This window comes from Pogona vitticeps, chromosome 5 (genome assembly GCF_051106095.1).
Source record: "Pogona vitticeps strain Pit_001003342236 chromosome 5, PviZW2.1, whole genome shotgun sequence".
Classification (NCBI taxonomy): domain Eukaryota; kingdom Metazoa; phylum Chordata; class Lepidosauria; order Squamata; family Agamidae; genus Pogona; species Pogona vitticeps.
This window is the reverse complement of record NC_135787.1, coordinates 176589054-176611330: the sequence shown is the minus strand read 5'-3', so window position 1 is coordinate 176611330 and position 22277 is coordinate 176589054. Positions and strand designations below refer to the sequence as shown.

The 22277-nt window shown below is 39.8% G+C and overlaps 1 protein-coding gene across 1 annotated transcript in view; it reads right to left on the bottom strand.

Annotated features, from left to right (window-relative positions):
* Positions 1-9201: 9201 nt before the first annotated feature.
* The window catches only part of SYT10 (synaptotagmin 10), a 49790-nt gene continuing 36714 nt past the window's right edge, over positions 9202-22277 (bottom strand). Inside the window, exon 7 of the mRNA XM_072999938.2 lies at positions 9202-22031. Coding sequence (XP_072856039.1) covers positions 21960-22031 — 72 coding nt within the window. The 3' untranslated portion in view covers positions 9202-21959. The remainder of the gene's footprint in view (positions 22032-22277) is intronic.

The following is a 22277-nucleotide window of genomic DNA, read 5'->3' as shown; positions in this document are numbered from 1 at the left end:
TCTCTCTTTCCCTCCCTCCCTCTAGCCAAAGCTAACAGCAGATTCTTATGAATGTCTAAAGATTTATTTAGTCAGTGCTAGACTTTGCACCAATGCAAAGAGGAACTTTTTTAATTTTAATTTTTTGGGGGGGGTTTCTTGATCTAAACAGAAGGCCAGGAGTAATTTCTAAATAAGGATGCTCAAGGGGCCTATCCATAAAATCCAATGAACTTCTTAAAACAAGCTATCTTTTGAAAAGATGAAATTCTTTTTCAGCTGTAGTGTTCAAGTATATACACAGGAGAAAACTGGATAGCACTAAAATGTATGAGAAGGCAATGAAACTTTTTACAGTTGCTTTTACTGCTTATTCCTCCTAGAATTGTGAGAACAGCTTCTGTGTTATAAAATAGACTTCTATGAAATCTGCTTCTCTTCTGTCGATTTCTTGCCTGAACACTGCATCGATGTGTGATCAGGGACTCTGGAAGCATTCTACTTTGATCCTAGTTAGGTTTGTTGACTATGAGTCAACCACAGTTTGGATTGGAAAATAAGTGAATTCAGCATGAGAATATGTCATCTCTTCCTGCAAAGACTTCTAGACTTCTGAGCTGGATGTCTCAGTGAATTAGGTATCTGGCTGCAGACCCAGAGTTCAATACCCTACTGTGGTTCTTGTGGGTAGAGCCAGCTTGTGTGGCCTTGAGCAAACTGCACAGTCCCAAGGCACTCCCAGAAGGAAGGCAATAGTAATCCAGTTCTGTGTATTATGTACCTGGAAACCCCTCAGAGGGGTCACCATAAGTCAGAGAATGTCCTATAACATTTACAATTTTTTGTGCTTCCTATTGGGGCACTTCAGTCTGACAAGCTCATAGGTTGCAAAACATTGATGGATAAGGGCCCAATCCATGGTTTTGTTGCATGGGAATTTTTTTGAGTTTTGTTTGTTTCAAATTGGATCCAGAACCAAGAGGCAGACTTAACGATAAGCCATCTGCAATAGCCACTTAGGGATTCTGGGAGTTGTGGTCCAAAAAATTAACTCCCAGACTCTGTCTGTGTCTCTTATTTTAAGTACCCTGTCCAGGTTTACAGTCTGGCCTGGATTGGGAGTGCAGGTGAGAACCAAGACTCTGCTGGACCAGCTGGTGGGCTTCTGCTGGCTTGAAGGTGACCCCGTTCATCAGTTCCGTTTCCCTCCCATTTTGACTAGACACTGCATTTGAGATTTGATTGCCTTTTCCTTTTTAAAATTCAAAGTGAGTTAACTTGTCAAGCAATAAACTTTTGTTTCAAAAATTACTTAATAATGTGTTTTTCTTCAGTCCCAATTCCGTCCTCAGTCTCTTGCTTCCTTTCCCTTTCATAATGGTCATTGCCCTTTTATATCCTAACTGTTTAATCACATATGATTGTCCACTTTTAATACTTGGCCAGGGAAAATAATTTGTGGAAAGATAGCTTCAGATGCCATAAGGGAGAGAGGAGTGATGTTAGCAGTGATCCATCTGACAGAGGTGCAATTAAACTGCCAGGAAAAGAACAGCAGCAACTAAAACACCCCCCCCCCCCCAAATTTGTTTGTCTAACAAACTGTTTCAAGTGAGCACATATTGAACTGCACAACCCAGCAAATAATTACTGTTAAGTGGCTTTATAATCACCCATGTGATGGGCTTGGGACTATTAGTCACCATGGAAGTAGAAAGGAACAAAAGAATTTTGGATGCTCATAATTCTCAATGCATCCTTTGGAGAATAAACATGTATAAATAATCCTGCAATCCTGAACACGTTGAACTAGAAAATCAGCCCCATCAAACATAGGTGAGGTTTCCTTTTGAGCAAACATAGATACAACTGCACTGCACTTTTCAGTCATTCCAAAAATAGCCTGTTAAGACCCGGGACTCAAGGAACCTGGAGGCAGGTAAAGCAACAGCAAAGGAAATGCAAAGCATGTTGCTTATACTGCATACCACCTCATAGTGCTTATAGCACTCTCTGGGTGGTTTACAGTTTCATTATGCAGGCTGCTTCCCCCCCCCCCCCCCCAGAAGCTGGGTACTCTATTTACCAATCTCAAAAGAATGGAAGTCTGAGAGAACCTTGAGCCAGCTAGCCAGTTACCTGGGATTTAACCCATGTTGTGGGCAGAATTTTGGTTGCAGTATTGTAGTTCAGTGGTTCTTAACCTTTGTTACTCGGATGCTTTTGAACTGCAACTCCCAGAAACCCCAATCAGGACAGCTGGTGGTGAAGGCTTCTGGGAGTTGCAGTAACTCCTGAGTAACCCAAGGTTAAGAACCAGTGTTGTAGTTTAACCACTGTGCCATGAGGCTGTATCATCATCATTATCATCTTAGAACTGCAGAGCTGGAAGGGATTCTACATATCATCGTCCAGCCTCTATCAAGGAGGTACAATGGGGAATTGTACTCCCAACCTCTAGCTCCTCAGCCAGATGCTTAAACCACATAGCTATCCAGCAGTTCTATGTGTGATGTGTTGCTTAATAAGTTTACTACAGTGATACAGTTTATTTGGAAAAGATGGGTGGGGAAAATTAAGGAAGGTAATTTCAGGGGAGAGCAGGAAATGGAAGAAAGCCAAGAAACAAAGCCAAACTATCACCAACTACAAAACATCAGTCCTTGTTTCACTTCAGAATGAACTCCAAGTACAAATGAAAATCTAGCTTTGTATTTTACGAGGAGATTAGTTTCTGTAATTTGTTTTAGAGCAGTGGTTCTTAACCTTTTTGAAAGAAACGCCCCCTTGAGCCACTGAGGAAGTTATCATCGCCCCCTCCCCATGGCGATGATATTTATTTATTTATTTATTTATTTATTTATTTATTTATTTATTTATTTATTTATTTATTTATTTATTTATTTATTTAAGACACTTAAATCCAATGACCCCTGAAAACAAAATTCAATTCCAAGAAAATGAAATGCCCCCAAAAAGTAACATTTAATAATTTAGTTGCAAGCGAATTTTAAGACACAAAAAGAAATACAATATAAAAAGGGCATAAAAACAAACCGCAATGCAGGAACTAAAAATTTCAAGACAAAAACTCTGAAACTAAATTAAGATTGGAGGAAAATATATATTCATGCACATTGTAAAAAGGCTGCAGCCATCTTCACAGGTTTGGCTTGCTCCAGCGTCCCCCTACCGCCCCCTTCTGCTCCAGCGCCCCCACACCGCCCCTTTTTGTTCTACTGCCCCCTTGAAAAATGAAATTGCCCCCTGGGGGGCATTATCGCCCACGTTAAGAACCACTGTTTTAGAGAACCCCCTCCTCTACTCACACTTCAAAATATTCGTACAATTTCAATATCACTTCTGTCTATGTTCTGGGGATTTCATGGCGGGGCGGGTGGGAGGCCGTATTTTAAAAGCCGAGTTGCTTTACAAAATTCAAATAATATGAAGTGACATGAAATAGTGAAGGAAATTATTTTGACTGCTGCTGTTACCAAGCATTGCGATAGAAGATGGATGACAAAACTCATCGCATTTTCTGCTTCCCACTTGAGGCAGCTGCAGTAAATGTATCTGCACTTTCACACTTTCTACCTTGGGCTTTTTGATTTATATTCTGGCCTTCTCAAGTGAACCACAAGGGGAATCACGTACTACCGGTGACTAATTGAATTCTGAAGCAGCAGGTAGTACAGGGCAAAAGCCATTATTTTAGCCCTTATTGGCTGCAACTGGTGCTCAGTCAGACGTTATTTAACTTGCTATCAGCTGCCCTTTGATAGCTTTTGCATTGATGAAACCATAGGTTCATTTCCTCTCTAACAATCAGGCTAGTTACAGCTTTCCATGGATACTGCTTTCTTTTCACATCTCAGCACACTTTGAGGATGCTGTTCATGGAAACATATGTTGATCCCTGAGGGACAAGGAAAATTAAGAAAGAAGTTTCAACTTTGACTGATAGGGACTCAATCTCCTTCAGTCTTCAGTCATGTCTCAGCCCAGTCTCTCTTCTCTGCCTCACTCCTCACCTTTTTTGAACTATTTTTATAGCTTTTCAGTTGATTATTTACTATGGAGACATCAAATCATTTTTTGTTCTGTGAGAAAAGTTACTCAGCAGGATAGCCAAAGCCAGAAAGATACAGAACATGTTCATTGCCGTTGGAGAAATATTCAGAACTTGAAACTGACAATGGCATTTTGTAGGATCAGTATTGTCTGACACAAGACAGTGGATTTCCTGAGAAAAACATGTCCTGCTATAAAGAGAGACTTTTGCACCCTCTTGTGAAAGAGTGGTGTTTGCATTTAGGGGCAGGAGATGATGCTCGGTTTGGGCACCATGGGAAGATGTTGTCTCACACACACACACACACACACACACACACACACACACACACACACACACACACACACACACACACACCACACACACACACACACACACACACACACACACACACACACACACACACACACACAGTTGGTTGTTTTAGATATAAGGGGCATTTCTCTGTTTCTTTAAAATAAGGGATTAGGTCTGCTTTACACTTTAGAGCCCAACAAAGCCATGTTAGATCAGCCTAAAGACCTAGCTAGTCCAGCATTGTACTTCTCATGATGGCCAACCAGATGCCTGAAGGAAGTCTAACAAGAAGAATGTCAGGGCAACGGCATTCACCTTATCTTGCTCCCAAGCGTTCAGAAGTAGGGTTGTAAACATGGAGATTACACATAACAGTACAATGTGACAGTACAAACTTTTAAATTGTCATAATACTTTTTAACTTGGTGCATATTTCTGTATGCTAACATATTTTAATTGAGTTTTCTGTTATAACCCACTATGGTTTTAACTGTATTCACTATGTAAACTTTCTGCAAGCAATGTTGGGCACCTGTATTGAGATGAAAACGAGATATTAAACAAACAAACAAACAAACAAACAAACAAACAAATAAATAAATAAAATAGGGCTACAACTTGCAGAATCCCAGTTACCCGACGCTCATGTTTGTGAGATTCTGGGAGTTGCAATCATCATCATTACCACTAACATCTTTCCCCTTCTATGATTAGTAATAGCAGGTTATAGCAATTAATAGCTTTTTCTTCAGCTACATATTATACTAGCAGTATACTCCATATTTATTTAATTAATCTCTCATTACTATTCCTTTCAGTCTAAGATGAAATTTAGCCAAATGAGTGAACTCTCGCCACTGATAATTAGCATGTGAGCTGACACTGGTAAATGTAATTCAGTTGTAATGGCTCATTCATATATAGAAGCCATCCCTTGTCTTAATGAGTCAGTGAATTATTATGAGTTTACAGCTCTGGGAGTAATTGAGGTGTGGATTAATAGCAGCAGGTGGAACAGAGAAAATGCTCTCTCAAGGTAAAAAGATTTTTAAAAAGCCTAATGCTGTAGGCTTCTTGTAATCATTATGGGTAAGCACTGCAACTTAAATATTATCTATGCATACAAGAAAAGACATATGCATTCTGAACTTAGGCAAAAACTGCTGATGAATGTTAGTAATTGTGTTGGGCTCAAATCAGTTTTGTGAGCTGATTGCTCCTCAAAGTCTAGCTGAAATAAGTTTTTTGGGGGTGGAAGAGAATGTGACAATTCCTGTTTTTTTCATCATTGTTGTGGGTTTTTCGGGCTCTTTGGCCGTGCTCTGAAGGTTGTTCTTCCTAACGTTTCACCAGTCTCTGTGGCCGGCATCTTCAGAGGACAGGAGTAGGAACTCAGTCTGTTTTTTCAATTCATTATGATGTTCCTGTGATGTGCTCCTTGTGTGTCCCCAGATTATTTCACTAGCCTGAGGCCTACAACACATTCCCTCCTTTACGCTGCCACCAGTTGATCTATGTCAACAATGATCAATTCGAAAGATTGAGGTCCATGCTGAGTAGAAAGTTGAACAAAACAGGTTTATTGGTTACAGTTCACATAAACAGGTTCTTCTAAGACTTAAAGTATTCAGTCGATTTGTAATAACTTTTTTCACTCTTAACTCTATATAAGTTCCACACTCTTAACTGCCTCCCTTAACTCCTAACTCTGCCACTATACCTCCTTCAGACTACCTCTTCACTTCAGTCTCTCATCTCTGACTCAAATTGATTAAGTCACTAAACAGCACTTCTCTGCCTCACCCCTCCCTTCTAGTTTATTTGGCTCCGCCTCTCAACAGCTCCCATTGGTACATGCAAATAACCTACATGAGCCAAAGCAGGGTGATCGCTACAGTGCTATTTTTATCTCTGAGTTGAGCAAAAAGATATCTCTATTACATAATGCATGAATAGCAAAACTAGATTATTTTACTCACCTTTAGACACCAGTCCCAATGGGTGCAGTCTTCTCTTTCTCATGGAGTCTAGCAAAACAACAGTTGTCCCGATATATTTTTCACAGTAAACGAAATCAACAGTTTTCTCTTCAATGTAGTATGAAGTTCTACAATAGACCTTTGAAGTAAATTGTATTTTGTTTCTTAAGTAGACACTTTGGTAGAAGCTAATTAATTTTAGTGTCACTGGGGATCGGAAATATGGTTAGCATAGAAATCCAAAGCAATATATCAGTGCTTTCCATTTAGGCATCTAATGAGCCCAGGGTGGAACAATTTATGGTATGTTTAGACAAATCGCACACAAATTATGCATGTTTTTGGTTTTTAGTGTTCTGGCTTGCCAGCAGAAAGGTAATTGCTGTAAATCAGCAGCCATTTCAGTTGGCTGTGTGAACGGGAAAGATTAGTTATGATCTTTGTTTCCCTGGCTTGGATCAATTGCTATTTGGCTTCTCCCCAGTCAGAACTGCCTTTGTTGGTCGCCATTCCAGCTTTCCCTTAAATGATTGTATGAAAAAACTGGTATGGGGATGTACTTATTTCTCTCTCCCCACCACTCTGCTTCTTTATCATGTGTCTCAGGGAAAGCTAGATGTGTGTTGGGTGTTACCACATTCCTGGTAGGACTGTTCCAGTACTGGATTAGATCTTAGATGTATATCACAAGCCATAATGTTTGCAGGGGCCAGGAGGAGGCAAAAGGTACTGATAACTTTCTGGAAATTGTACCCAGATTGTTGTCCTCCTTGAGGAAGTTTTAGAATGACCAAAGTGCTTATCCGTTCACTCCACATCTACTGGGATAATCCCAAATAACATGTTTTTATTGAGGCCCAAAGTTGGATGTGTAGCCCTCATCTGGTTCCTTTCCTGAGATACAGGATGTGGATCAGGGCCATGATGACAAACCAGAAATGAGATAGGCCAGCAACAGCAACATCTTCTATAAATCTACTCAGCTGGATGTAAAATCACAGGAGAGTACTGTCTGCAGGATTTGATTGTGATCACTCAATAATGATTGAAGCAAACGCTGTAAGCGGCAATTCTGTGTCCACTTATCAAAGAGCAATCCCTGCTGAAGGCTGAGAGCCTGAGGAAAAGAACTGTACTCCATCAAAGCTCATCCTCAGCCATAACTGTTAGTCTCAAAAATGCCACAACACTTATGGTTTTATTTTGTTTTGCTTTTCTTTCTGTTATATTTGCCGAAACAGGCTAACATACATTTCTAGACCTTCCAAATCAATGATGTATGGAAATAGGATGCCTATTTTATCTTGTGTAATACAACACCAAAGGAGTGAGAAATTGGCCATTCTAGGACAGGCCAGATTTTAATGTATCTAGCATGTCAATAGCTTTTCTTATAGAATGTTTATGAAGATTCAGAACACTCATCTGCTAGTGAGAGGGTATCTGTGGTGATATTATACTTATGTGTGCATAGGCTTACATGAATCCACCTTATGTTGCAATATTTCTAGAAGTTAGCATTGATAGTTTTAATTATTAAAGCACCAGATTAGGAGTAGGAAGACCCAGGTTGAAATCCTACCCAGACCTTAAAGTTCATGCAAGCTTGCCTGCTCTGCAGGATTTGTGGAGATAAAACAGAAATGGAAGACTACAGGTATAGATTTGCACTCCTTGGGCGGAGGAAAGCCAGACTATAAAAGTAATTCAGAATTTATGATACATTTTCATCCATTTATAGGATAAACATATTTTGCATTTCAAAATTGCTGAAGAAGCTTGGTCTAAAAAATATTTCCGCAACGTTTGGCTTTTTTTCATAAATGTTAGGAAGGACACATATAATTTGGGTATTGATAATTATTGTTCACGCCAACTGAATTGTCTGATTCTTCTTATGATCAATATTTATAATCCTTTTGCTATTTAAGATAAGTTATGTTCAGCAATCTTTACAATCAAGCTGTTTAAGCTAGTGAAGGATATGCAAATGTTACATTGTCTTGAGAGATGCACTATTTAATATTCTTGATTTTACAAATATGAATATTTTATTGCTTCATAGCCAATTAGAATGTATGCACAAACAGAAATTAAACTACTCTTAAAAGACAGTATTTGGCATCTTAGATAAATACATATAAACAATCAGAAAAGCTTAAAATAATGTAATAATCAAATAAGCATTCTCAAACAAGTATCAGTGTAAGAGTAACTTGAAGAGATTGTGAAGCAGGCAACAAGTTCCATTATTCCATGGCTTATTTAATGAATTTAGCAGTCCTACTGGATATATAGTACTCTGTGATGGCTAGCACACATAAAACTGTATATAAAGGGGAGTTGTTCTTGATTCCAGCTGTTAAGGGTTTAAGATATTGAGCCCTAAAATCTGCATACAATGGGCATACTGTTAGAAAATGTATCATGTCCTCCATCTTAGAGCATCCTGCTGAGCTGTATCTACATGTACCATGTTAGGCCATATAACGCCCCTGAATCTCTTTCAATTGCAACAAGTTCAATTTGCATTTAGTTAGTAGTTGTCTCAGCTCATATGAGCTAATAAGGGACCAATATAGGGGCAGCTTTCCAAAAGGCAAGGAAAAGCCTTTGTACATCTCATTGGAGCAGCTACCAGTTACAGATGTCAATGTCATCTGAATAATTAGTATTGCATAATCTTTTTAATAGTATCTTCTTGGGCTTTTTGGTTTTGAGTTCTTTTGTATTCTTATTAATTCTCAGTAACATTTGGGTCTTCTTTAATTTCCAGATTTGGAAATACCAGAGCTGTTTTTTTTCTTAGCTGTGACAGCCATTTGAAATAAATAAATAATCCTAAATGACTTGAAAAAACGACAAGGCAAATAATTTGAGATCACTTTATTTCTTGTTCAAAATACATATGAAACAAATAGATTAAAATTATATCAAATGTCTCTTGTTTTTGTTTCTTTTAGTTATAAAATTATCACAAACTGTACACTTTATGACATATCTCTAAGGTGCTGTCATTACATATTTTGATTTTTCTTTCAACTGCCAAATATATTTTCACACTTTCTAGAGGATACATTGTAAAAATACAGAAACATGTCGTACATCTTTTGAAGGCTAGTGCAAAGAACAGTTACTATTTCAGTAATAACAATTAGATATGCTCAAGTTTTCACAAATGGCTGTTTAGCGCATACCAAAAGCCAGGGACACGTGGGTAGGGGAGATGGGAAAGATGCTCCTAAAAATCCTGCTGTTTAAATGCAGAAGCCAAAGATACCTACGTGAACAATTGCTAAGTGCCAAACTACAAACTGTCTTGAAAAAGTCACACAGGTAACACTGCATAAAGGGCACCCTACAAGATCCCATTGCGCTGACATCAAAGGCAGATGGTTCAAAGAAAAGTGTCGTTCTTCATAGATTACATTGACCTGGCCTTGTGACTTTTTTTATTCTATAGACAGGCAGTTTAGTCAAGTTTGGGCTCTTTGGCTATAGACGTGCCCACTAAAGTCAACAGCACTGGAAATAATGGATGCCCTGCTGTTCCCAGTCCCATTCTGATTAAAGAGGACTGCCCAAGGGTCAAATTAGAAATTAAGAGGAATACTGTTCCCTATGATCTACTTGCCTCTCTTTCCGCAACAGGATTGCTTCAGAGATATGCACCTCAAGATTTAGACTTGGAAATACAGTATGCTAAGATATATAAGAGAAGAAAAGCACATGTTGTGACTAACAACTGTCTTTCACCACCTGAAGGAGCACCTCTTCTAGAAACATGCTACTCATTACTGCTTAGCAGTAATCAAATTTATTCTCCTCTAGAGTGGAATAAGAGTGCTTATTTAACTTATATGCAGAATACATCAGGTGAAAGGCTGGACTGGATGAATCCCAAGCTGGAATTAAGATTGCCGGAAAAAATATCAGTAATCTCAGATATGCAGATGATACCACTCTGATGGCAGAAAGTGAGGAGGAATTAAAGAACCTCGTAATGAGGGTGAAAGAGGAGAATGCAAAAAATGGTCTGAAGCTCAACATAAAAAACCCCTAAGATCATGGCCACTGGTCCCATCACCTCCTGGCAAATAGAAGGGGAAGATATGGAGGTAGTGACAGATTTTACTTTCCTGGGCTCCATGATCACTGCAGATGGTAACAGCAGCCACGAAATTAAAAGATGCCTGCTTCTTGTGAGGAAAGCGATGACAAACCCAGACAGCATCTTAAAAAGCAAAGACATCACCTTGCCAGCAAAGGTCCGCATAGTCAAAGCAATGGTTTTTCCATGTATGGAAGTGAGAGCTGGACCATAAAGAAGGCTGACCGCCGAAGAATTGATGCTTCTGAATTGTGGTGCTGGAGGAGACTCTTGAGAGTCCCCTGGACTGCCAGGAGATCAAATCTATCCATTCTAAAGGAAATCAACCCTGAGTGCTCACTTGAAGGATAGATCCTGAAGCTGAGGTTCCAATACTTTGGCCATTTCATGAGAAGAGAAGACTCCCTGGAAAAGACCCTGACGTGGGAAAATTTGAAGGAAAGAGGAGAAGGGGACGACAGAGGATGAGATGGTTGGACAGTGTCATCAAAGCGACCAACATGAATTTGACCCAACTCTGGGAGTCAGTGGAAGACAGGAGGGCCTGGCGTGCTCTGGTCCATGGGGTCACGAAGAATCAGACATGACTTATCAACTAAACAAGAAGAGTGGAAAAAAATATTTTCCAGCAAAATTCTGTGGATAGTACAGTGCATGTCCATCCATGTTACATAGGTACTTACATTCTTTCTAGAGGTTTCCATTAGGCTAGAGAACACATAAACACATCCCTGGATTCCCATACAAATTGTGACTGTTGACTTTAGCGGCAATAGGAACACATCTATGAATCAATGTGAACAAACTTTATTAAATATCAACAGAGTAGGAAGGTATGCATTTCATGAGGCTCTAATTCATAATGGTGTAAACTTTAAATTTTAAAGTTATTATTGGAAAAGTGCATTATTAGAATGGTTAGTCGTCCGGACTTCCAACCGCTAGCTATCTCTGCTTGAAGACTTCCTTTTTATAAAGTTAAATCTTAAAATCCCTCTTTAAAAAACTACACACACAAATGTACACACAAACACACACATAAATATATTCTATCTCTGTGTATGCAAAACCCTCAAAATATCTGGTGAATAAAATATAATATCAAAAGCCAAACTCTGCCCACTGAATTTCCATGGAGTAGATTCCCTGAATACAATATTAGAAATAAAGGACACAGAGGGGACGTGTATGCTTATGAATCACCAGGCCTTTTGAGCTCCACTTACTACCTTCTGTAGATGACCTTGCAACAATCGGCTTGGTTCCCGCCTCCTCTACTCTACAAAAGGAGACTGCCAAAGAAATCTTGTGACTTCCTGCTAGGTTGCTAGGGGCAATGAAGTTACATCATGACTGTAGTTTCATAGTCTTCGTGAGATTTAAGAGGGTTACATTTCCCCCTAAGGCAAGGGTGGGCAACTTGCTGCCCCTAGGGCCAAAGTCAGCCCTTTCAATGCTTTCTACTCTACCATCTCTTCAGAGCTCTGGCAAAAGGGATAGGACTTTCTCCCAGTTGCCTGCTGGGAATAGAGTAAATGTGGGGAAAGAAGAGGAGGAAGAGAAAAGCTAAGAGAAGGCAGGGTATGAGAAGGGATGGAGAGAAGAGTGGGTGGCCTTGCCCACTTCTGGCCCTAGCCACTGATGGCATGATGCCCCTGGCAGATTACACCAGAGTGTAATGTGGCTCAGAAGATGGTACCCTAGACTTGCCTTAAGGGATATATGAGGCAGAATCTTAATTTTTTTTAAAAAAAACAGTTGTGTGCAAAAGGAATCATTGCAGCTAATTACAGCTAACTGGCATGCTAGGCATGCAATTCTGCACATGATTAGGCATGTGACCAAGATAAGACTAGAATCTCATCCCTTAGATCTATGGCTTCTGTGATTCGTCTTGTATTTGTAGAATCCCAACAGGATTCTACTGATTCTGTCATTTACATTGGGCTTGACAGGTCCAGAGGCTAATTTTTCAGCCCCAGGAACCACTGGGGCTATACCGGCTCCTTAAAGGAGTTAATAAGTATGAAAATCAAGACCAAATATGGGTAAAGGTTCATGTTCATTTTAGTGAATTTAGGTGTGTTTGTTTGTTTGTGTAATGTTTTATTCCAAATCCGTCATTTCTGAAGTCTTCTAGAAATAGAAAATGGCATTCTACTATCCTTTAAAGAATATAGAAGACATGATATCCCTTAGGTTAGTGGTTCCCAACCTTGGGTCCCCAGGTGTTCTTGGACTAAAATTCCCACTAGCTGTGCTGGCCAGGAATTCTGGGAGTTGTCGTTCAATAACATCTGATGACCCAAGGTTGGGAACCACTGCCTTCGGTAATATATACTGATCATTACATGAACCAGTGTATGTATTTTGGAGAGGAACCAAGCACTCTGTCCTTGCAGGGTCCTGGACAAAATGGGACAGTAGGGACGTATTTGCTATGTTTGAGTAAAATGAAAAGATGGGAAGAGAATGAAGGCCAGAAGGAAGAGGAACCAGGCACAACTGAAAGATGCCACATATGTTGGCTAGCCATTGGCAGTTCATGAGGTAGGGATACTTCTAGGATTTTGAGAAGTAAATACACATGGTGCCCATCAGATATGTAGAACATCTATAAATGTTTGTGTGGAGTATAGTTACATTGAAGACATGTTCAGACAGGAACCTCTTACTTTCAATGTACTGGCTGACACCAAGCATGTCTATTCAAAATTGGAGTGTGGCAATATCAATATACATCTCTGCCCTTTATATTTGATGCACAACATGTGTATTTGAGGACTAGAACAACAAGAACTATAGAGTTAGTGGAAGGGGTCAAAGAAAGGTGTTGACTAAGTTTGAAAAGAAAGGACTTGTGGGTTTTATTGATACAGGATGGCCTGGACCAAGACACTAAGTGCTTCCAAAAGGCTCCCATTGTCATCTATGAAAGAAATACCATTGTAAACATGCAAGCCCTTTAAGTCAACCTGTGCACTCATTTCCAGAGATGAAAATGGGAAACCTCCAAGGTCACAATGCTAAATGGTGTGGCCCGTAGCTGCTTCTACTTGCATGGAAGTCTGAAGTGGACAAAGTATAGCCAGCAATTTAGAAGAAGAAAATAGAGTAGTTTATATGCTACTGAAATATATATATTTATATTTCTAAAACTGAGAAATAATTTTATTCTTCTTATCATTATCAAAAGTAAAACTCTGTTTCTTCATTTCCCATATAAATATAAAGATGTTTCATGTGCAAGGGGCAATATAAGTGCTTGTGGTGAAGACAGACACTCTCGCAATCTTTAATTCAAACACAGTCCTGTATTGAAGACTAAACAGCACAGAAAAAACCCCCAAAAGGCTTATTAACACATCACATTTGAATTCCAAATCTAGCCACGCAACAGCGGTCTACTAAAGTTTGTTTCCATCTGAGGAAACCAAGTCAAATGCTTCTTGGTTGATAGCTTGCATGTCTCTCATGAGTTACAATGAATAAATGCTACATGCACTGGAGACTATAGGCACATATCTGATCCAGCAAATTGTTTCAGCTGCCAGAATTCCAATGCATGCACAAGGTGGAGCTATATGGACTATACACCAGGGAAGCCCAGTTATCCCTTCTTCACTGAAGAATGGTTGACTAACTGTGGGCAACGTTCTTCCTACATGTCTGGGAAGGATTGTAAATCACTAAAAGGAACTGCCACATTAGTTGCAAAAGGTTTGACATGCAGTCCCTGATTCAAGATTGGGTAAGAGGTGATTAGAAAGATTTTTTTTCCTGAGACCCAGAGAACAGACTGAAGAGACAAATTGTCAGGCTGAAGAGACAAATTGACCTAAAACAGTTTGATCTTGTATTCTTCTCATGTTCTTTGGAGAGGGGGCATTGCTTAGCAGGAGAGCATGCTGCTCCGCTTTCGATACAAAGCAGTGTGGGTCCAACCTGAGAGATTGCCAGGTACAGCTGCAAAAGATTCTCTCCTGAAACCTTGGAGGGTTAGAACACTCGCCTTATTTGATGTAAGCTAATTGTAAACTGATGTAAGTCCTCCAGAATAGGTGGCTTGGGTGTGAAGCGTATTTCTTTTTCTTATTTGCCAGAATCTGCAGATTTCTTCATATGCAGGATGAAAGAAATTCAGGGTTAAAATACTGGATGTGGGAGAAACTTAAATGAAACCAGATCTATTGTTCAGGGCTTTGAGTGCTTCACTCTGAAAGAATGTGGGTTTGTATCTCTGTGAAAGGAAGCTACAACGTCTTGTTTACTAGTCCTGAACCGGGCTGCAAATGATAATACTTTTTGGAGGTCACTAATTCATAGAGTTGCCTTAAGCCAGAAGTGACTTGCTATCACGTAGCAGCAACACTTTAGTGAATGCAACCATGTTAGTACTGAATTAGGGCTGTCACTTTTTTTCTCAGAAGCTCCTCATTTTTAATGGGTATTGGGCATTCCCTCTGTAGTGGGAATAATGATACCTTACTTACTGGATTTGGTCATTGCAAATGGTGGACAATTTTGTTTCAGGTTGTTTTCAAAGAACTTTGCAAATGTCTTTAAATTCAGGATAGGAAGAATTTGAGATTCAAAAACCTGAACAAAAGCGACTCAGAGATTCACCTATCCTTGCTTCTGAGGTTCTTTCCTCCCACATTTCCAACAGTTGAAAATCTGCAGTTCAGTTGTTTGGGTTTGAATTGTGTACTGCCAGAACTGCCATTTTCCAGTGGAGAAGGTATATCCGGTATCCTCGAATCCCTGCCTGTTGTTCCTAGTGTAGTTCTACTGCAGAGCTTTCTTGCCCATATCAGCTTCTCATTCATCCACATGGAGGTAGCCAATTGCACAAACATTCCATGCACGCAAAAGAGCTCTCACCGTTAAAATGAATGGTTGCCACCACCATGACAGTAAGCCCTATGGCAACAATCAGCTATGCCTTTCTCTTAACCAAGCATCCCTCATTTCAATAGTGCTTAAATGTAAGAATGATCTGAACCTCCACGATGTCAGTGACCACTTTATAGGGTCAGTGCCTATAATCAGAATTGTCAATATTAAGCACATTGATTAGAAACATTCTTCAGTTCATGCTTTCTTATGTTTTATCTCTGGAGAACACAGATATCATGCTATTAAATTTTATCACTGCGTTTCCACTTCATCTATTTCATATCAACAATCAACAATCAAACACACTGTGCTGTTTGAACACTTGTTAACACAATAGACCATTACACTTAAAAAGCCCATTATACTTGGCCATTCAGCACACATTCATTTCTGCTGCATACAAAGAAAGATATGTCTATCTATATATCTAGAAAAGACTCTCATTTTAACTGTACACAAGAATAGTTACTGCAAATAGAGAAAGCACAGCTGCAAAGAGACTTCAAAAGTAATTGTTTAAAAAGCAGTATTACAGTTTCTACATAATAGAAATAATTTTGGGATTGTAACAGTTCTGTACCAATGCAAAAATATTTAAAAATGTCTGTGCTACCTTTTAAAAGTGTAGTGTTTTCCAAAAGCAAAATAGAACAAGCATTTTGTGCTATGTTTGAATCATCATGTACATTAAAGTATTGGCGTGCTTGTGTTCTGTTATTTTACTGTGAGCAGGGGTTTTTTTGGGGGTGGGGGTGGGGATTTGCTAGTAAAAACTAGATGCTGTTTGTTCGTTATCTGTGTAAGAAGGCTTCCAAGATCCTTCCACTTTTCTTATCTGACAAAGACATCACCGGAAGTCTTCTAGGAAGCTCCAATCAGTTACAGAAGCGATTCAAGTATCATAGATAATAGGAAATAGTGGGAAATAAATGTAGGCTGCTGTTTTCCCAGCCTCCTCCCAGGTAGACAATTAACACTGTTGAATAAGTTAGGCTATGAACTGTGTAAATGGAGCCTGAGTTGCTGCATCTTGAATGTGTGGGCATGGTATGTGGGAATAAGTATAAATGGGTGTGCGCATATATGTATGTGCATGTGTGCAAGACAGAAAAGAGTGGGGCAGTTCTGCCACTTTTTGCTTTTTTCCATGTTTGGGCTTGGACTCTCTTGTATTGGCCTGGAATGGTAGCTTTGTGGGAATGCAGCCCTTTGGCTGAGAAGGGTTACACCCCCAGGGCCTCCTGCTAATGCAGGAGAAGAATGAATGGAGCCTTCACCTGTATGAATAAGCTCGGCCGATAACAGCCATTCGTCTCTGAATATATGAATGGAACCTGTTCTTGTATGAATGGGTGGGCACCAGTTCATATAACACAACTGATGTTTCATCTGCTGTGTGGAGTTGGAACACACTTTCAAAGTCTGCTTCATTTAGAACTCTTGCTTTGCCACATGTACAGTAAAATGTAACACCTTCTTGATATAGATCAGCACCCAATTAATTATAATCACAACTGAGAGCAAACAAACTAGGAAAGTTTCCATGGCCAAAATCCTGCTGTGCAGTTATTCAACAGGCATAACTTTCAGAAGTGAATTGCCACAAGTTAAGAACTCTCCGTAAACATGATCTGTTGCATTTCATGTCTACCAAGATTTCTTAATTTGTGGCAACCTAGCCTCCAAAAGTTATGCCTTTTGCGTAACAGTGCAACAGGATTTGAGCCAAAGGGTTCCTGATTGTGAATAAAGTAATTCAACTTTTTCCAGAGTGGAAGGTTTATATACGTATGTGTTTGTGTAGAAGAGGAAAAAAAATCATGTCATCCTGAACTGAGAAAAAGGTTGGAATAAATATGAAATAAATGCATGAAACAAACAAATAAATATGAAATCAATCAATCAATCAATCAATCAATCAATCAATCAATCAATCAATCAATCAAGGAAGTGTTACTGTCTGCATATGTGGCACTAGCATGAGTATATATTTTCTTGCAATCTGGATAGCATAACACAAAGTAGCCTTCTCCAGTTATTGCAAACTATGTAGAATTTATGAAAACACATTTTAATCTAATCTGGGAGATATGGGGTGGGGTGGAGTGGGGGTGGAGGGAGAGAAACAACAGCATGCTGTACACATCCCCTGCTCTTTATGGTAGTAATCATTTCTTGGCATTCTGTAAGCTCCCTCCGAATAGCACTTCGTCTGTGCAAAAATAAATGTAAATTTAGGACACTGAATCCAGTTCCTTTTACTGGTTGTCCTGGAATAATTTGCTTTTTGAATATAACTAGAGATGGGCACAAACTGCCAGTTTGTGGCAGTTTGTTTATAGGCCCAAACCGGTATTTGGTGCTTCACAGGCTCACCTCCTCTGTCATGCACTTGCTCAGAGGCAGTGCCGTGGCTTCCCTGCCCTGCCTCCTCCAGGCACTGCCTCTCAGTGGGCGGCCACCAGAGGAGGTGGGCCTGGGAAGTGCCGAACACTTGTCTGGCCAACAAACGAATCTGCACAATCTGCTGAACTGGCAGTTCGTGCCCATCTCTAAGTATAACACACACTTTTCATGCCGTTACTGTTCCCTGAAGCAATCTGATGCAAACATATTTTCTAATCTATCATCCACAATCTATTTAAAATACCACTTTTACAGCACCAAATAAAATGCAAAAACAGGAATTCAAAATTCTGTTTGATTCGTCTGCACCTCTCTATTGTAAGAATATTCCTGATTTAAAGACAACGAAATAAATACTCATTTATCCACTTGAATTTACTGAATTTCAGCTTGGGATGAGTTTAGCAAAGATTCTGTGCATACCAAATGAGCAGTTTGACTGATATCGCTGGACTTACTCTCATGAGTAAGTTTTTGCAGATGCATAAATCTTTGCAAGACTGGGCTCAAGGATCAATTTTTCAAAAAAAAAAAATACCCACAGTTACAGTACTGAAACACAACACCGATAAAGGAAGAGCAAGTCATTTACAGCTGCCATTATATTTTCAAAGCCAGACAGAAAGGAATCCTTTTAAAAATCTGAATATAGAGAATAGTTCTGAAGAAAATTACAAATCGCTTGAGGGAGGCATTCATTCCTGTGGTGTCCACACATCTTTCTTGTCCCACATCAAGCTCTGGTCAAACAAGCGTTGAAGGTTTTTTTTTTTTTAAAAAAAAAAAACAGGTAGAATCCTGCAGAACCCGTCTACTGTAAAAGACAGTGGGATGAAACTGTACAACTATCCCTTCTTTCAAACTGCCCTCAGCTTGTTAAAAAAAATGTCCTCAGCTTATGCTGATACAAAGTACAGAGCAGCATCACTGTTTTCGAGCTGCAGCTCTTACTAAAGAGCACAGGTTGCAATCCTATACACATTTATTATGGGTATGTATGTGCTGTTTGACATGGTGTTAAGTATAAGCCAGCTCCATGACCTTGTACAGGGAAGACCTGTGGCTTTCCCTTTCAATGATTACATCACCTGGAAGGAGAGCAAGATTCTGTGAACACAGAGTTTGTTTGCATTGCCATGCATAGGCCTAATTCATATTAGAGGTGATGAGCCTCACAGTTGATCCATACTACAACAGACAGATAACTTGAGCTCTGTGTAACCCTTGCTTTCAGTCCCATTCCATCACATGCAGACATGCAGAGGGTTCTTGTCATGCGTAAAACCCCTGGATTCCAGTGTAACCCAAGCACATGTTATTTTGTGCTCCACTGCATCCCTGCAGCTGATCCCTTATAGATTCACATCTGAATTACATGATGATCCCTGCACCTGCTTGAAGAATGTGTGTGTGTGATTTTGTTCCCCATCAGGCACTCCAAAATAGCCTGAGACACAGGAACTCCACATACATGAAAGCTTACTTCTATAATCCTTAAAGGAAAGAATGATGCAATTTGGGCCACTCTACCTACACCCAGTCCTTTCTATGGAGCGTCTTCCTCTCATTTTGCTTTCTATGGCTGGATGTTCTCTCACCACGACAGAAGCCGAACCTTCACTGCTGCGTGTTGTTGAGTTCCATGGGACTTATACCCAAAAATGTGTGGATAGGATTGCAACGGCAAATGAACAACATTGAGGAAAAGGGCACAAACTGAAATATTAATTCCAGAGTGTACAAAAAAAAACTTTTAAAGGACTACAACACACAGAATCTCCCAGTCAAACTAAGCCCATGGCCAGGCTGGCTGTAAGATCCTGGGCACTGCAGCACAGAAGTAACATTTCCAAGCTCTGCTTATTCCTTTGATGTTGGATAATAGTTTAAATAAAACCACAACAGTTAAAATACTTCTCAGTTACAATAAAAGCTATGATTATTAATAAAAACCTATGAGATAAAAAAATTATATGTTCTTTACAGAACACTAGTGCTACATTTGGCAAACTTGATAGGGGTTTGAGGGGAATAGTAGGTGAAAAACAGTGCAAAGTATATTTAAGTTAAATCTTACAGTATCTTACTACAAAAATGTAGCATCAAAAGCATCAAAAGGTCTTTTTTGTTAAAGACTGAAAAGTCAGAATAACTTTGAAATCAGTGGACAGGATGCACCAGAAAATTAAACCATGTCATGTACTACTGCTAATAGGGGAAGTATATGCAGGGTAGTGGCAAAGATTGGTATCATTACTTTATGGGTCCAAAGCTCTTAGGATCCCCTACCCGAGACATCTCTGGAGGTGTGCTAGCAGGGGTATTGTGGGAGAACATTTCCGAGCCCAATCAATGGTTAACTCTGGGCTAAATCTGTCACTTGCAGTTACCACTAGTCTACTCGTTTCATCCTCTTCATGAATCAGAGGCAAAAGAGACAGAAACAATATCAACAGACAGCAATGCTATCTTGCTTATATCCTTCCTTCTTCCCCTTCATATTACAAGTGCTTTTATGCCACTACTGGTCATGGAAATGAAGGAGTGCTGAAATGAAGTTCCCTCTTAGTGTTAAGTCTTTTCATAATATTTTGAATATTATGAATATTTGTGGGCTTAGCCTGCCCACAAATGAATGCCCTTGTTAGTTTGTAGCAGGCAAAACAGTCGAGAGCTATGTGCCACCTTAAAGACTAAAATTATTTTTTCCCACGGGGCATAGGTTTTTGCAAACAGTAGCCTGTTTCTGCAGATGTATCTAAAGATGTGGCTTACAGTCAACATTCCCTCTAATTTTAAATCCCAATAGGTGGGGCTCTGCCTCTTGAGCACATGACTCCGCCCCCTTATGTGGGGTTCCGTTGCGACTGGAACCAAAGGGGATGAAAACAAATGCTTTGGGTGGGTGCACAGGGGAGGAAGAATGCGGTGTGGAGGGAACGGAGTCATGCAGGCGTGCACCTTGGAGAGAACCTTGATTATGGTCCATGAAATCTGCTGTGAAAGAAGATGTGTTTATCTTTAAAGTGTCACAAAACCTTGTGTTGTTTTTCCTTTCATCCATCTAAGCCTGTTTGTTTTGCAATAGTAGCCCAATAGCACAGGTGGAAATCACATGACCAGTGGCCCAAATGCAGCCTTTACCGTATACATTTGTGTGGTGCCCTGACCCCCTGGACTTTCCAAGTCCCCCTTGACTCTCACCCCATAACAATTGGTGGTGGTGCTGGAACTGTGGCTTTTGGAAGCCTCCAGAAGCGGTGATTTGCTTTTAAAGCAAAGCATGGCACCCTTGCAATCTGTTTTTTTTTTTAAAGGCATTTTTAAAAAACAAAGTGGGAAGTGAACTTCTGGTCACTTTCAATTTTGTTTTTTGGGGGGCAGTGGCAGATCTGCAGAGCCCTGTATCTCCAAGGTTCTACCACATTTGTTCTAGAGAAGTAGCCCCAATGTTTTTTGAATCAGTGACTCCCTTTTATAATACCTAAGTAACCTGTAACCCCCCTATATTTCAATAAAAAGGCATTTTTAATGGGGTAAAGTCATCCCATCTCAAAAAGTGAGGCCTCTTTCTCCCCCTCCCCAAATGACCTGTTTTTCATCCATACCACATAGATGCTAACTTTAATATTCCACTATGAAAGGTCAAGGAAGGAATTGTTTAACAAGGGTTACAACACATATAAGGTGACCTGCAACCCCCCAGAAAAAACTTTGTGACCTCCTTGGCGGTCAGAACTCCCAGGTGGGAAACACTGTCCTAGAGATTAAAATACCGCATTTGGGAACTATAACTGAAGGTGACTGTCCGTAAAATATTCACCCAGTGGCAAATCTGATTTCCTAACCATGTATTACATAAAATTGTGATAATTTAGAGGCAGGTTGTCAAGTGTGCAAAAGAAAACTTGATGAAATTCATGTTATCTCAAAGATGAGTATGTTTCCAAGACCTTTCAGATATATATATATATATATATTTGTTCATTAAAACACTTTGTTCAGAGAAGGAAAGAAGTGATAATGATCACTTTTCTGTGTCCATAACTCAAGTTAAAAACCATGGGACCCTAAGGATTGGAAATAATATCATAATGCATTAAGATTATAATGCAGATCATGTGGATGCAGATCATCGGTGAGGCCCAAACCTTCAGTTGCGTATAGGTATGGGGATCTCGTCATCCTGATCATCAGATACTTCTGGCTCATTCTATGGAGTAAGGGGTGGTTTCGGTGATGAACATGATCCTTGACTGTCAAAACTGGTTGCTCGGCCTGGCAGCTGGAACAAATGATAAGAACATCAAGAAGGAACTTGATGGATCCAATGATCTATCAAATCCAAAGTTCTGCTTCTCACCATTATTTGTTTGGCTATTGGTTTCATTTCCATACTGCCTTTCTCCTGTCGCAGCCAGCCAGATGCAAGTAGGAAGTCCACAAGGTGGGTAGGAACCCAAGAACTCTTCTCCACTGATGTTCCCCCAGCAACTGGGAGACCTTGGTCAATGGGCTTTTTCAAATGTTT